This window comes from Epinephelus moara, chromosome 4, assembly GCF_006386435.1.
Source record: "Epinephelus moara isolate mb chromosome 4, YSFRI_EMoa_1.0, whole genome shotgun sequence".
NCBI classification, from domain to species: Eukaryota; Metazoa; Chordata; class Actinopteri; order Perciformes; family Serranidae; genus Epinephelus; species Epinephelus moara.
This window is the reverse complement of record NC_065509.1, coordinates 24,210,388-24,226,614: the sequence shown is the minus strand read 5'-3', so window position 1 is coordinate 24,226,614 and position 16,227 is coordinate 24,210,388. Positions and strand designations below refer to the sequence as shown.

Here is a 16,227-nt window from a genome sequence, read left to right as displayed (position 1 = left end):
GTGGACTAACTTTGCACTTGAAGTATGCCCGTTCACTTACGTTTTAACAGGTCTGATGCTACTATGTGCCCCGGCTGTATCTAGGCTAACGGCTAACATGCTAACTATTATTTTTATGTCACTAGTCACTTGAAACAAATTTAGGACGACAGGAGACAGGTTGAAATAAACCGAAATTTCCCTTTAATGTATGTTTTCCTGAGCTATAGCAAAAAACGTGCTTTGATGTCAAGTGACCTTGACATTTGACCACCAAATTCTGATCAGTTCATCTTTCAGTCCAATGGACATTTGTGCCACATGGAAAGAAATTCCATCAAGGCTTAAGATATTGCGCTCACAAGAATGGGAAGGACGAATGGAAGGACAGCCAACCCAAAAACATAATATCCCTGGTCATGGCTGTTGCCAGTGTGGAGGCATATAAAGCCCTAAATAACCTGACACCTCTTATAAAATGGGAAACGGAATAAAATCATCACCAAGGCAGACACTTTGGAACTGTCAAAACATGAGAAAAGCTCACCTGCCTGTATATGATTGATTGTTACCAGTCAGCTCATAGTCACACAGCTGTGAATGAGCTACTGATGTGGATGAAAGCGAATGCCTGAACTGTCAGCATCACACGGCTAACATTACCCAACGGTTATTAACAGGTTTAACGACAGAGATGAGCTGTTTTGGTGTCGGTGTTGGATGTTAACCTCTGCTGAGGGTCATAAGTTGGCAAAATCTGATGAGATCACGTTGTGCTGTGTTAGCTGAAGCTAACCAGCCAGAGAGAGCAGGGAGAGAACGGTCCTTCAGTGCTGCATCGACAGTGATTAGCTGAACCAGACAAAAATGTTATTTTTCTATTATAAAAAAAGGAATTAGTAAAAGCAAGTACATTTTTCAGTGTAATTGCCATTTGTTATGTCGTACAAAAGGGAATTGTATAATTTGAAGGAGAAAATGAGCTTTCAGAATTCATTGCGGCCATCTAGGGTGCCATATTCTCACAATCTCACAACCACTAAGATACAGGAACTGCCTTTTAATTTCAAGATCACAATGTTACCTTTGTTTATCTCCTCTATGCTCAATTTAATTTAACACAAACGTCCCTCAGACACAGGTTATATATTGCTCTGACATCGCTCTGCATGTGTGTGTTTGTGTTTCTCCCTGTTTACACTGATGTATGCATGTTAACCTAACCTCACTGATCTACAGGAGCACAGCGATGTTGCCCCTGAGCTCCAGGATGTCTGCATATGAAATTAGTTCTGGCTTATAAGCAGAGCCAGACTGTTTCTGGGCACCTCGGGGACCTTGAGGGCATCAGCACCCAAGGGGACTTTCTATGTCAGCTTGCAAAAGCCCACAAAATATTAATGCATTTCACAGAGTCACAAGGTCTCCTTTGAGACCAAGCCAATTTTCTTTTTGAGTGTGCTGCCTCAACATCAACATTTATTAGAAGAATATTGGACGTGAGAGCAATCTCGCAGATTATTGTGAAGGAGAACGGAGAGGAAATGAAAAATGTGAGACACGTAGAAATGTAAATTTGCTCTGTATATCTGTAGGCTTTTTGTTTTGTGCGCTGTGGTGGTGCGAGAACTGGTCCAAGAATATGTCACCCCGCCTTTCAATCAGTCCAAACTAAGAAAGGGTTTCAGCCCCCTGACGTAAAGTTTTAGAGCCTTTAAAATACCAAGGACAGAAATAAGATTGTGGGTGTTTTGTTTTTGGAAAGAGACCCACTGTTTGTATGTGACCACAAGAAACACATTAAGAATTGACAACCATCAGGACAGAGGGATGGTTTGAAAAATTGATACTGACAAAAATGGCAACTTCTGAGTCAGGATGGGACAGCTGCAGCCATGAACAGAGATAAAGGATAATTTTGCTCAGCATCAGCCAAAAGAAAACATTTCCATAGTGTGTGCAAGGTAAGAGGAAAATCAGATTTCAGACACACGGCAGCTCTGTACGAATGTGAAAGATGGGAAGAGGAGAAGACTGCTGAAGTTTGCTACTGTATTCAAGACTGCGTATACCACCATTAACCCTGTTTGTTAAGAAGAAACTACGTCAGAGATCCAGATGCTTTTAAGCTTTGTATTGCACACTTATAAATTAAAGTTAATTCGATTTATTCTCAACCAGATTGAAGTCAACCTTCTAGCTTTTTCCAGAGCTTTAAACTTCATCTCGATGAAGTCAAACGATGAACGCTGCCTGTGGAAAGTGGACCTTGACTTAAGAGTTTTAGTAAACCTACTGTTTCAAAGGAACTTTTATGCTTCAGATGACAATAGAGCAAATTCAACACACTGAGAAAGACAGTGAGGTGTGTTCGAAAGCTCCTGAAAAAGCTTTTAGGTGAACCTTGAGTTATGAAGCAGATTTAAAGATTACACTTGTAAATCGAATTTGGAATGTTTGAACTGGACTGTATAAAAGGTAGCAACCATCTGCAACCAGCATGCATCAAAAAGAAAGAATAAAAATGGTGGACACAGCGCAGAAAACACGCAAATATCGTGAGGCAAAAGCGAACAAAGCTGGGGTTGGCCTTTACCTTCCCTGGAGATACTGTTTACAACCAGTAACCAACAATGCCTTCATAGTATACCTTTAAAGCAACTACAAGGAGTTTACAACTGGTTATGAAACTGATGTCTCTATATGACCTACGTGAGCATGAAATTGTACGAAACAATTTACAGCACGCAGACCAGAAGAGCCTTTGTTTACATGTTTACATGGCAAAGTTCACAATGAGTTCAACATTGGCCAGTTATAAGTAAGAAGGAGGAGACTATTCTTTGAAGAGTGTTATTTATTATATATTTTTATATATTTCATGGTTATGGCTGATACTGGGGCAGAATCAGCAAAGACAAGAAGAAACAAACTGACAGATAAACAGAAAAAAAAACTAAAAGGGACAGTGATAGACGTATGTAATATATTTATTTTATTTATGAAAGACATTGGGAAACGTGGTTTTACGTCAACATATGAATTTACTTTAGCGGCTAAACAAAGTTGACTTTCATTATCTTCATATTAGAGTTACTGAATTTTACATAGCCACAAATAAATGCATTACCTCATCGCTCTGCATCCTGTAAACGGCTTGTTGTATGTTTAATGTACTTATGTCTATTTACTGTATCATTTTATGATGTTGGTGTTCTATAATTTTGGTTGCGTTGACTACTGCTGCAAACCAAACTGCCCCTCGAGGACAGTTAAGACTTTCTAACAGTTTTTTAATGTAATATGCAAATGTAAATAAAATGAAGAAAATCAGAGGCACATTCTTGCCATCCTTCCTCCCTCACTTCCTCTCAAGCGTCACACCTCTAATCCCAATTCTTTCCACCCTCTTTCCTCCTCATGTAAAAGTCACCCCAATCTTTGCAGTATCCCACTCCTTTGCTATTCTACTGTACAGTGTTTATTCTTCTCTATTTCCACTGCACCTCTCTGCCTCTATCAGTGGCTTCATCTCTTTACAAGCCGTTCCAAATCTTGTCATATCCCCTCTTTTAATCCTTCTCTATAAATATATGCCTCCCTCTTGTTACCTCTGTTCCTCCTTTTCAGTCTCTCTGCCTTGTCCTAAATTGATTTGTTTTTCCTGTTTTCAGCATTTTTGTTCTGATTTGCAATGAGTAAGTGCATCCTAGAGCCGCTTAGGTTTTGAGGAAATGAACAAAAAACCTGGAAATTAATTCATGATCATGATCAGCTCTGTCACCGGTTAGCATCGTCTGCAAACAAATAGTGGGATTCAATAGGAAGTCTCTCGAGGAAGAGGGCAAGTGAGTCCAAACAAACGGGTAGAAGGTGAACTTTGTTGCACAGCTGATGTGTAAACTGTGCCGAAATATAGGTTTTTGTTGTGTGCAAATACACTCCAGCACGTAATTATTACCTCTCTCACTCTCTCTGTCTCTCTGTCTCTCTCACACACACACACACACACACACACACACACACACACACACACACACACACACACACACACACACAAACATACACCAAGAAATTCAGCTAGGCGATTGTGTCCCATCTGAATATTTTTTACTGGGTCAGTGCGTTCAGATGAGGCTCCCAAACACACTCATCAGACACAGGCTATCCAAACACAGGCGGCCTGAGGGACCCGTTCTCCCTCTTCCTTTCTCTCTCTCTCTCTCTCACACACACACACACACACACCCAAACAGGAGTGCTATTTTAGGCAGAGCACTAAATGACCACCTCTTACATCAGGGTGTTTTAGTGCCCCTGATGAGCTCAGCTAAACTGATCCAGGCTGAGCCAGTGTCCAGCGCGCACGCACACATACACACACACACACACACACACACACGCAGAGGAATGATAATTGCTTTGTTCCTTAGTCTCTTTCTGCCAAGACACTGTACCACTCTTATGTAGATCAGGTCGTCTTATCATGTAAGACTGGATTTTCGTATTATTAAAATTTTGGGAAACCCCAACATGATGTCACAAAACTTATCATAAAGATAGATGCCTTGTTCAAAAAACTGATTGGAAACTACTGAAATGATTAGTTGATGGAAAATTAATCAATGGCATTTTTGGTCTTCAACTTAGTGTGCATATATTGAAAATAAATTAAAAAGAAGGCTACAAACATGATGGCTGAATGTTGAGGCTATTCCATGAAAATCAATCGAAACCAACATGACTATTCCTGTCGGTAATTTCGTTTTCTCCACCGTGTGTGTTCATATACTGTCCCCTTAAAAACGTACTACTGCACGTGTAGTCACGTGACTCCAACCCACCCAGTCCGCGACCTGAAAGCAACATGGAGCTCAGACACTGAGCCAACTGAGCAACTTGAGCAGCTTGAACCATAGAGGAATGCCGGGTCCGTCATCTGGACACATTTTGGCTTTTGTGAAGACGACAGCACAGAAAGACCGTTTCAATGACCAAAGGTAATACCACCAATCTGTTTCAGCACAATCACGTTACCAGATATGAACAGCGCATGGCTCAAAAAAAAAGAAATTTAAAAAAAAAAAAAAAAAGGGAAAAGGAGTTGGATAGGTAGTTGGAGGTGTGCAGCCTGTCACCTGTAGTGTAACAGCTCACTGTGGCCGCTCCGTCTTATTCCATTGCTCACTGCAGTATTTCAAACTGATCCACTGTCAACACATGCTGAAAATGATGGTTGTCTTGTTTTTAATACGCATTTTTCATGGATGATAGCGGTAGTGCTAATCTAATTGCATTGTATTTCCTGTGAGTTTTAATATTAAAAGTCAACTTGTGTTTCACCAGTTAAAGTTTTTTAACATGAAACTGGAACAGTGGAAAATGTTTGGTTTGTGTTATCAGCAACTTTATACAGTGCTCGATAGGTGCTGAGCGTCACTGATGAATACCTTTCCTTGTAAAATAACCGGTGTAATCAGTAACATCTATGTTGTCATGAGTTTATTAACCCGAGGGAAAATTTCCTCACCTTAGCATCCCTACTGTTTAGTAAAAAATCCTCCTTTGTGTCACTATCCTTCAGCTGCTACTGAGGAAGAAAACAATGTCCAGCGAAATAAATTAATTGTTGGTGTTTTTGCTTGATTGGCAGGTGTCTCAGCCTATCACAGCTGTTTTTGCAAGTTTCACTGCTTTTACATGCTGTGTCCATGATTCTCTACAGCTCTAGTGTAACTGGCTTCAGCCACTTTTTTTTCCACATGAATAATCTCACCCGCTAGACAGACAGTGTTAACAGGGTTAACATGGGGCCTCCTCTGGCCCCTGAGGTTCCCAGTGATGTAATATGAACCATGGTGAATAAACAGCGAGGACACAACAGAGCTGTGGGGACAAAAGGGTCGGGATGATAAGAATAGAAGGGAGAATAAAAGACTTTAAAAGATACACTATTCAGGATATTCCTAAGACAATGTACAGACTCACACACCCTCTCAATCATCATTTATGACCCACTAGAAGTGTGTGGTTGTGTATTTTTCTTCAGAGATTCTGCCCTCTGCCTGTCTGTTCTTATTTTCTTCTTACTGTCCGTGCTCTGGATGTTTATGAGCGTGTACCCCCACAGCGCTCAGGTCAGGTCGGGACTTCCTAAAAAGGTAGTGATCAGGTGCCAGACCATAAGCAGCAGGCATCCAAGAGACACAGCGCTGAAAGGTGTAGCGATAGCGAGGTGAAACAAGCAAGTGTGTTAACAAACAGTAACCGACGATCCTGTGTTGTATACATTTAAAAAAACACTTAATTTTACTTCAGTTCAGCGCAACATTAATTTACATGCTGAGAGCAAGTTTTTTCTTTTGAGCCTTGTCCAAGCACTAACATAGAAACCACACTATTGTGAAACAAACCCCTCATTATTTAGAGTAATCTTGTTTCATATGGTGGTAAACATGCTTGCTAAATCTCAAAAAAAATGTTCGTAAAGAGCCAAGTCTATTATCCAGTCTGGAGCATAACAGGGCTCTAATCCCAGAATGCTCTGGGACAGAAGGACTAGAGTTATGAACCTGGGGGGAGAATACGGCTGCACAAAGAAACCGCTGACAGACCGCCAGCGAGGGCCTGAGGGCCTGGACAGACACGAAAAATGCTGCACAGCTTCAACCATTCTGATGCAAATGTCTTGTGTTAGTGTATGTGTTAAACAGAAAAATAAATAGCTCTGCATATACACAGCACAATGGTGATGGGGAGGGAGTGATATGATTAAAGCCGCAGTACATTTTGTTTGTCTGACGCTGTTTCATGTGCCGAATATGATTTACACCTTGAAGATGAAACAGTACACCCACTACAGCAAGAACTCAGGTAGGGCATTGCGACATGCTGTTAGTTTCCAATCACGACTCACATAAAAATGTGTTTGTATATACACATAGCGCGTGACATGAAAACTAAAAACTGAAACTGCAACTTCACTTAATTTCATCCTCATTCCATTGGGATTTTTTACTCAATCAAATATAGCAGCACCAGTGATTAGAGGCGGCACGATGTGTATTATCACCATATTTAGTATTTATATTGTTGCTGTTTAAATCACAAAGGTGACACCGTTTTAAAACAAATGAAACACTTGTTTATTGTGAATTGCAGAACGCAAAAGGGCAATGAGGTGCAATATGGGGAGCACCGTTTTTTTCAGCGGAGACGCTTTGGTTGCATCTGGTTGCTATGATACAGAATATCCCAGAAGTATAAATGTTGGCACAAGGTAAAGTACTTGAAATTAAGGATAAAGCACATAGGACGAGAGGATGTACGGGTTTTATCATTTATCCTCCAATACTCCAACGTTTTTCAGCGATGTGACGGTTAGTCTTTGTTCTATCTGTTGTATCCGCCCCTCCTCCACTGTGGGTCAACGGCTGGGTAAAAAGTGTAGGGCTGCCCACTAATGGTAGACCAAACATTAGTTGACCAGAAAGGTCATTAGTTGGCAAGATTTCAATGGTCGCTTAGTCGCAAAAAAAATGTGAAACTCTATTAGGAGCTGCACCTTGTCAAAATGAATCAATAGCTATATAACTGGACCATGTCACGTTACAAACCAATCACGGCCGACAGATATCTTTCCCTTCTTCTGTAAATATTCAGTCTGATAAATATGGAAAAGTTGATCATGTTAGCACAGGGCTACCCAGAGCTTTACATCTGTCCCACGGATGATAGGTCTACACACTTATAAACAGCACCTGGAAGAAGCCGTGCTCCTGAAAGCTGGCACAAAAAAGGCACAATAGTAGCTCCCAGTGCCCGACCTTGTGTTTTCCAGGTGGTTCAACACACAGCATGTGTACGGCCCCTAACTTACAGGGCTGGTACCTGCAGTTATTCCACAGGCTAGTTAATAACATGTCGGGCAGGAAATCCAAAGTGTGGGATCATTTTGAGAAGGTGAAGGACGAACCCAAGGTGATATGTAAACTCATCTTCATTGGTCGACTACAAACATGACGTATCATCTGAAACATGGAAGTAGCTACATGCCCATTAGCCACTTAGCACAATCATTACTGCTTTGCCGACAGCGTCATTAACAGGCGGCTCGCTCAGTGTGTGACGTGCACTTGTAGGTAAAATATAGGCCTATATTAATGAAGGTTCATTAGTACGGTTTTGTATTTCTCTGTAATGTAGCACAGTGTTAACAGTGTTACTGATACTATTCTTTCTCACACCTTCAACTCAAACTGTTGTGTTGCCACGCCCAAAATATATCATTTAAAAACGAAATTAATATTGTAAACATGCGGGCGACTAGTCAACTAATGGCCCTAAATGATGACTGTTGGTGGACTAGGAAAATTCTTAGTTCGGGACAGCTCTAAAAAAGTGACAGTGACAAGCTACTACTCATGGTAGTGGATGGCAGTATTGCAATATTGCATTTATCGTAACGGCCCTACAACAGGTAGGTAGGTACATCACATACTGACATTACCAAAATTTCACTGGCCAGAGTGACAGGATTGGAAATGCATTTTGCTAAAATTAAGCATGTTTGATACAGATGATAAGTGTACAGCAGTCACTCTAGTACAAAGTATATAAATTGTATAATCTGAAACTTCCTGTCTCAAACCTGTAAATGTGTGTCCACCTTCACAGAGGCCATCTTTCTCTCCTTTAGACTGTGACAAAGACCTTGATAACTATCATTTAACTGTAAGAAAAGCACCCCAAGGTGAAGACATAATGCGACTCAGACACTAAAATGTCTGATGGGCTGCAACAAAGTGTCCGCCTGTGCCTGTGAGCGCATTACCTTGTGCTTCTGAGAAACACGTGTCCTTCAAAAGACACAAAACTTGAGAGGATACTCGTAACGGTGCCACTGTTATTGTGTAACACCTATGAGTACCTGACAGACGGTACTGCCTCTAAAACTCAAAATCAAGTGCTCATCATTTTAAATTAAGGTCACTTCTACACCGGCAATGGTCTAGCACCTCATTATTTCACTATCAATCATTAGGTGGAGGAAAGAGTCAGGGGAGGTCAGCAGTGAAGTATCCAGATGTTCAGCAGCTTTAAACCTGCATCTTAAGCCAGGTGGCGAGCTCATCGCCTAAAAACACAGACAGGAGACGGGGAGAGATGAAGACGGAGAGAGAGGAACGAGACATAGGAGTTGATAACAGCAGGCACAGAAGTGAGGGAGGCAGAGTGTAAAGGAGGGGCAGGGAGGAGAGATATAATTCAGGTTATAGAGGGAGGTGAAAATGAAGAGGTTTAGGGAAAACCCGGGACATCCATGGGTCCTTAAAATGTCCTGAAAATTTTTAGAGCCATAAAAAAGTTCTTTTAGTAATGTTACACAGCTTTTTAATGACACTTGTTTTACATCTTGTGAGACTTCATCAAGACAGGGTTGTGAAGTCATTGCACATAAGCTAAAACTTGTATGTTTGACTTCTTTAAAGGGACATTTCACAAATTTTCAACCAACTTTGTGTCATGACAATGTGGACAATATGTGTTAAAATGAACTTTGGAAAACTTCATTTGATCTTACCAGCACCCAGAACTCCCTGCTCATCTCCCAGCTCAAATCACTTTTCGCTGTCTGTATTGCTGTTGCTCAAACTACAGATTGTACTTCCACATTTTTGTATGCCCGCCAACACAATCACATACACAAAGAGTATAGAAGCAGATCTAGAGAGACACGCCCCTGTCTTTCTCTCTCTCAAACTCTGATCAAACTGTAAAACTATGCATCCATCTATCCATTTTCATAACCACTTATCCTGTTAGGGGCCGCGGGGGGGCTGGAGCCTATCCCCGCTGACGTTGGACGAAAGGTGGAGTACATCCTGGACAGGTTGCCAGACTATCACAGAGCTGACACATAGAGACAGACAACCATTCACACTCACATTCACACCTACGGGCAATTTAGAGTCACCAATTAACCTGCATGTCTTTGGACTGTGGGAGGAAGCCGGAGTACACGGAGAACATGCAAACTCCGCACAGAAGTGCTCCCTCTTGGGATTGAACCAGGTCTACCACCCTTAACACTAGGCAGTGCTGACCAAATACAAACCAAGATACCGTTACCGTATTGCCCATTTCTCAGCTAAAATGTATTCATAAGCATATTTTAGTGCACTGTTTGGCTAGAATACAAGAATTTGTGAACAGGAAGTGGATGCCATACTGTTTTCTGAACTGTAAAAACAGCGGCTGAAAATGCTGACATCAAACGGTAAAACTAAGCAGTGCTGTTACAATATAAACTAAGAATCTGTTGCTGCATTACCTATTTCTCACTTAAAATGTTTTCAGAAACATATTTTAGCTGTCAGTCAAGACTGTTTGTTACCAGCTGGCCATTATATTGTTTCCTGTGTCAAATTGGCCAAACTGCATTACATCACCAACCAGAGTTCATTGGTCTGGTGCGGTGCAGTGCATTGTGGTAGTAGTACGTTTTCTACAAAAGGAAATGTCACAGCCCTTTTTCTTCTGTTTTCTCTAGTCATGCTGCACCAATTTCAAAAGGTATTTGCATCTTCCTACTGCACAGACAGCTACGGGTGGGAGCAAAACATTTATACAGCAAAGTGTTGCAATATTTTTCTGTGGCAATATTGTGTCGTCACACAGTGCCCAGTATTAATTTTTTTATTATACAAATTATTAACATTATAAATACAAATTCAACGTTAGGTAGCCCACGAGAATAAAACAATTTTCAGTCCACTACATACCGTATCAAATGAGTTTAATTAAGGCTTTTATTTGCTGTATTCATGCTGTGCTGCTTGGTCTTGGAAATATAAATATAAATGTCATAAAGAGGCTTAAATCTGAAACCTGCACCCACTCAAACAGACACAGAGGCAAGAGAAGGGCAGCATGTCATTGTCAAGAAGTAATCTCATAAAGATCAATTTTACATAAGCGATTGCAACCCTCTCCACTTTCTGCAGCCAACTTGTATTGCTCATCACTTCTTCGTGTCTCTTAATGTCTTTCTCTGAAAGTGAATGGGCTTCCATGTGCATGTACACGTGCTCATTACCACTGTGTGTGTGTGTGTTGCTTAAAGCAAACGAGGAGTCACGGACCCATCCATTAGCACATCATTTCTAGCATCATGTGACAATCCACAGTGGTGAGCAGCAGGGATCAGAGCGCATGGTGTTGTGTGTTAATGGAGTTTGGGATGGATGGATTCATACAGGAGATTTATAATCTGTGGTCGAGGGCTCAGAGCTCTAAGACCACTGGATGTTTAATCCTAATCCAGGAGCTAAGACCTTCGTTGTGTTGCAGCGCTGAGTGCGTGGCTACCACATCCATACTTCAACACCATGTTTAACACAATCTACCGAGCCTTGCATATCTTTTTAAAAACTACAGAAAGCTCCACAGGTTATCAGGTAAATTTAGGGTGCCCATATACAGTTACACAGTTTTAATGTTTTCAGCATTGTCAGTGAACGAGCAGCAGCATTTCACACATGACTGAGATGCTGAACAAGAGCATAAAAAGTACGTTTAACATAAACTTTGTGATTAAAGAGCGTAGAGTCTTGGGAAGTGTCGAGTATTGCTGACCATGGAAAATATAAGAGGCGAGCAGACTGTGCGAGAGAGAAAGAGAATAAATGAAAGAGACAGAGGAAGACATCAAGAGAGATGAGCCGTTGCACTGAAATCAAGCAGATATTATTACAGCATCTGTGCCAGGCAACTTCACTCTTACCAGTTAGGGTCAGGAAAATAAATTCATCAGAGGATATTTTGTATTTTTACTGCATCTGAATATGAGGCTGTTGAGTCTTTTATATTTGGTTATTACCAAAACAAAAAAGTCCACTGCCTGAGGAGTAAACTTAAGTCTAATTCGCTCCGTCATCTGTCTACACGACTGCGTGGAGCCCAAGATGTCACAAAATCATGTTTCTATTTCAAGGAACTAAATTGTCCTATCTCACCCCTTTTGGCTATTGTCTTGTGTTTCCCTTGACAGATTAAAGCTGCTTATCAATGGTGCAGTGACTGTGAACATAGCAGGCCTACAAGCGGCTAGCTGGTTCTTTAATCCCCATGCCCAAAGACTCCTGCCAACAGTCGAACGTGACTCGCCATGACATCCACTGTTAAAGTAACATCCTGTAGGGGGTGTCTGTGTCAGAGGTTGGTGAACAGAAGAGTGAAATCCATCTATCTAGCGCCATCATGTCAGTTGTTTCTGCTGCTTATCCTTTGAAAGAAAGTTACCTAAAAGGGAAAAGGGGACATCACAAATTTAAGTTTTAGCACTCTACTTTTTGGAACAGTGACCTCCGGCTCTTGCTGGGACGGTTCGCAGCCGAGTGTGAAGCGGCTGGGATGAGAATCAGCACCTCCAAGTCTGAGGCCATGGTCCTCAGCCGGAAAAGGGTGGATTGCCCTCTCCAGGTCAGGGGGGAGGTCCTGCCTCAGGTGGAGGAGTTTAAGTATCTCGGGATCTTGTTCACGAGTGAGGGTAGGATGGAGCGGGAGATTGACAGGCGGATTGGGGCGGCGTCAGCAGCTTAAACGATCCGCTGTGGTGAAGAGGGAGCTTAGCCAGAAAGCAAAGCTCTCGATTTACCGGTCGATCTACGTTCCAACCCTCACCTATGGTCACGAGCTCTGGGTAGTGACCGAAAGAACGAGATCGCAAGTACAAGCAGCCAAAATGAGTTTCCTCCGCATGGTGGCTGGGCTCAGCCTTAGAGATAGGGCGAGGAGCTCGGACATCCGGGAGGGACTCGGAGTAGAGCCGCTGCTCCTCCACATCGAGAGGAGCCAGTTGAGGTGGTTCGGGCATCTAGTAAGGATGCCTTCCGGACGCCTCCCTTGGGAGGTGTTTTTGGCATGTCCAACCGGGAGGAGACCTTGGGGCCGCCCCAGGACACGCTGGAGGGATTACATCACCCGGCTGGCCTGGGAACGCCTCGGGGTTCCCTCGGAAGAGATGACGGAAGTGGCTGGGGAGAGGACTGTCTGGGCTTCTTTGCTGAGGCTGCTGCCCCCGCGACCCGGACCTGGATAAGCGGAGGACAACGAGTACGATACGAGTACGACGAGTACGAGTACTTTTTGGATCTGGAAAAGAGTTGTTCATGTTAATAATATTTTTAAACTGTCTTAGACCATAGGTTGTCGATGCAGTAGAAAGATACAAATACTTTATGAAACAGGGACTATATGACCAGAGAAGACAGAGAAAAAGGGCTGTGACATCTGCTTTTGCTCAAGAGGTAGAAAACTTTCAACTACCAGAATGCACTTCACTGCACTGGAACAATAAATGCTCCCGCTGGTGGGTGACAAAAAATGCTCTTTCAAGATGAGCCAGGCCTGCGCAGATTTGATCATCGGCGATCGCAGCACAATGTATGCTGGTTATTTTTGTATCCAACTTCATCCAGACTTGCTGTGGCGTCAAACAAAAGTGGACAGCGATATTCTCGCAAGAGCGAGGTGGTCGCAGTTTTTAGAACCAGGCGCTGCCGTTGCTCTCCACCGACTGCACGACCTAGGGCATGATGGGAAACATCTAGCTCTCTCCTGATCTAACAGACTGGTTTAGATGTTGACTCAACAAGATGATGTTTCAGATAAACTTTACACTTTTGTTGAAATTCAGAGATTTAGATGTTATTTGTCTGATTTGAAGGTTTATTCTGTTAAGAGAATACATGTTGTTTGACTGATGGTAAAGTTTGATAGCATTTTTATAAATTGGCATCAGATCGGACAAGTGTGAGTTTTTCTGTGACTTCCTGTACGGACTGAATGTTGCTGGAAACTGACTGACTTGACAGCGGCTTTTTGTCACCACCTTCTGCTGCAGACGCCTGCTCTTGTCCACTTGCCATGCGAGGCGCAGTTCATCTCGAACAAGCGTAATGCAAGCTTGTCTGTTTGACACAGGAAACAAACAATCCTGAATTACAGTTAAACAGAGTACTAAAAAATGTTTCTGAAAACATTTTAGCTGAGAAGGCGATACAGTAACAGACTCTTGGTTTATATTTGATCAGCACTGCCTAGTTTTACAGTTTCATCTGAGCTTGATAAACAGAGAGGAGCAGGTGTCTCCCTTGATCCGCTTCTATACTCTTTGTGACCATGGTGGGTGGAGGGCACAGGAAAATGCAGAGGCACAATCTGTAGTTTGAGCGACAGCCTGAGAGTCACCGACAATCTGCTGGATGTAGGGGTGTAAATCACCAGTTTCATCAGGATATGGTATTATATCGACTCAGCAAAGCACCCCTTTAAAAAGACACTGAAACTTTCTCACCATGCTGGCAGATTTTTAGGAATTGTTTGAGAAAAAAAGGAAAGAAAACCCTACAATTTTACCACATTACTTCACTTGTGCTTTATATGTATCTTTTGCAATGCTTTCACAACTTTGACAGTAGACAGGACACACTGTCTCATCATGAGACAGCAACACTGTCCATGAAAGACAGCCCTTCAGTCTTTGTCATTTAGGTCATTCCTCCCCCCTCCTTACTAACAAGATGACCACTGACTGGATCGCTGGAGATGTGAGGAAGGTGGAAGACGGCAGATTGATGTCTGCATATGGTGGACACACACATACTGTACGCGCACACACACACACACACATGCCTAAATAGAGGGTTTGAGGGCATATCTTCAGCAAAGCCTCTGTGTCACAAACCCATAAGTAAACAACACAGATGTTACAGATGCTGATGATGGGATGGAGCTTAGGAGAGAATTAGAGTCATGCATGAACATCTAATTGCACACGAATGATCAAACATTAATGGAGGACATGGGCACAGTATCTAAAAATACCTCTTAGTGTAATTAATCGCCCTTTTACAAAAGGTACATGAGTGTGTGAAACTAATATTAATTTAGGGTGCAGAAGGAGGTGTTTTTTTACTGACTCACATTTGTCATTCAAACATTCAGAAGCCACACAACATTTATAGTGATTCTTTGGACTTTGTAACTTGAAATTAATTATTGAAAAGTTCCATGGTTCACGTTTAAATTTTGTCTTTCATTTCAATAGCTTGTGCAAAGGAACAAGTTGTCAAATCTTTAAAAAAAAATGCTTCCAACAGACCAAACCAAACCTCATCTGTCCCTTAAGGTGTAACAGAAAAAGGTCTAGACAAGATAATCCAAAACACAAAAGCTGCAGGACTAACAGTGATTTTCCGTCACAATCATCTGTTTTTTATACTCTTAATTTAACTAAACAAGCTCATGCAGTTACTGAAGGAAGTGCCTTACAAGAAAAAGAGATAAAACTTCTCTCTTCCCCAAACCTACCTTTGAAAAGCATGGCCGCACAAATATAAAATCCAACCGAACATGGTCCCCAAAACTTCATCCTGGCACCGCTGTGTGCACTCCGCCGGCCCCGGGCAGCGGGCTCTCAGTGTCGGCTAGACGGGGAATCAGCTCCGGCTTGACGGTGGTGTGAACATGAGGCTGGAGAGAGACGAAGAGGAGGGAGACGGAGTGTGTGAGATGAAAAAGACTGACAGACCGGAATGAGAGTGGAGTTGAGATTGGCGCGTTCACGCTGCTCCGCAAACACACATTCCCTCACACAGCGGGGCTGCACGAGCACGCGCGTCCGAGGCAGAAATATGGCTGTTAAAACTTCTCAGGTACAACAAGACATGGCGGTGATTAAAGTAAAGTTATCGTAGCGTGATATCTGATGGAGAACACTTGGGTCATCGTATTCAACTGCGAATTCATTAATACCTCGCGTGCTTGTTTGTAGTTTCCTCCTTACAGCCTGGCGTGACATTTAAATAATTTAAACTCGAAATAATTTGGTTTAATTCTCTTTTATAAGCTTTTTTACTTTAATATTGACGGTAACACGTTACGTTAATGTCTAATTATGGGCTACTAATTTCACAAAGTCAGTTGTTTTGTGTCTCGTGCCCTCACCTGCCTCCAAACCGCGCTGAACCACATTTAAGAGATGTGCGCGTGCAGCGCGGGGGTGGGGGGGGCGTGTGACGTATACAGAGAGCGCGTGTTTGTTTGTGTGCATGTATGTGTGTGTGCGCTACTCACATTTGAAATTTGGATGAAAAACACACACACGAACACACTGTTTTTAAAGTCACACGCACTGAAATTTAAAACAGCACAAAGCAAGGAATAATCTACTTCCGGGCAATT

The 16,227-nt window shown here is 42.3% G+C and overlaps 1 protein-coding gene across 2 annotated transcripts in view; it reads right to left on the bottom strand.

Annotated features, from left to right (window-relative positions):
* LOC126389467 (neuronal acetylcholine receptor subunit alpha-7-like) overlaps positions 1-16,006 on the bottom strand; it is a 65,243-nt gene extending 49,237 nt beyond the window's left edge. The window contains exons 1-2 of one of the 2 annotated variants that reach the window (XM_050043184.1): positions 15,991-16,006; positions 15,355-15,516 (exon numbers count right to left, since the gene is read on the bottom strand). In XM_050043184.1, the coding sequence (XP_049899141.1) occupies positions 15,355-15,415 (61 nt within the window). In that variant the 5' untranslated portion in view covers positions 15,416-15,516; positions 15,991-16,006. Of the gene's footprint in view, positions 1-15,354; positions 15,517-15,798; positions 15,937-15,990 lie in introns of those variants that run through there. The other variant, XM_050043183.1, reaches the window with a different exon arrangement.
* Between the last annotated feature and the right edge of the window lie 221 nt (positions 16,007-16,227).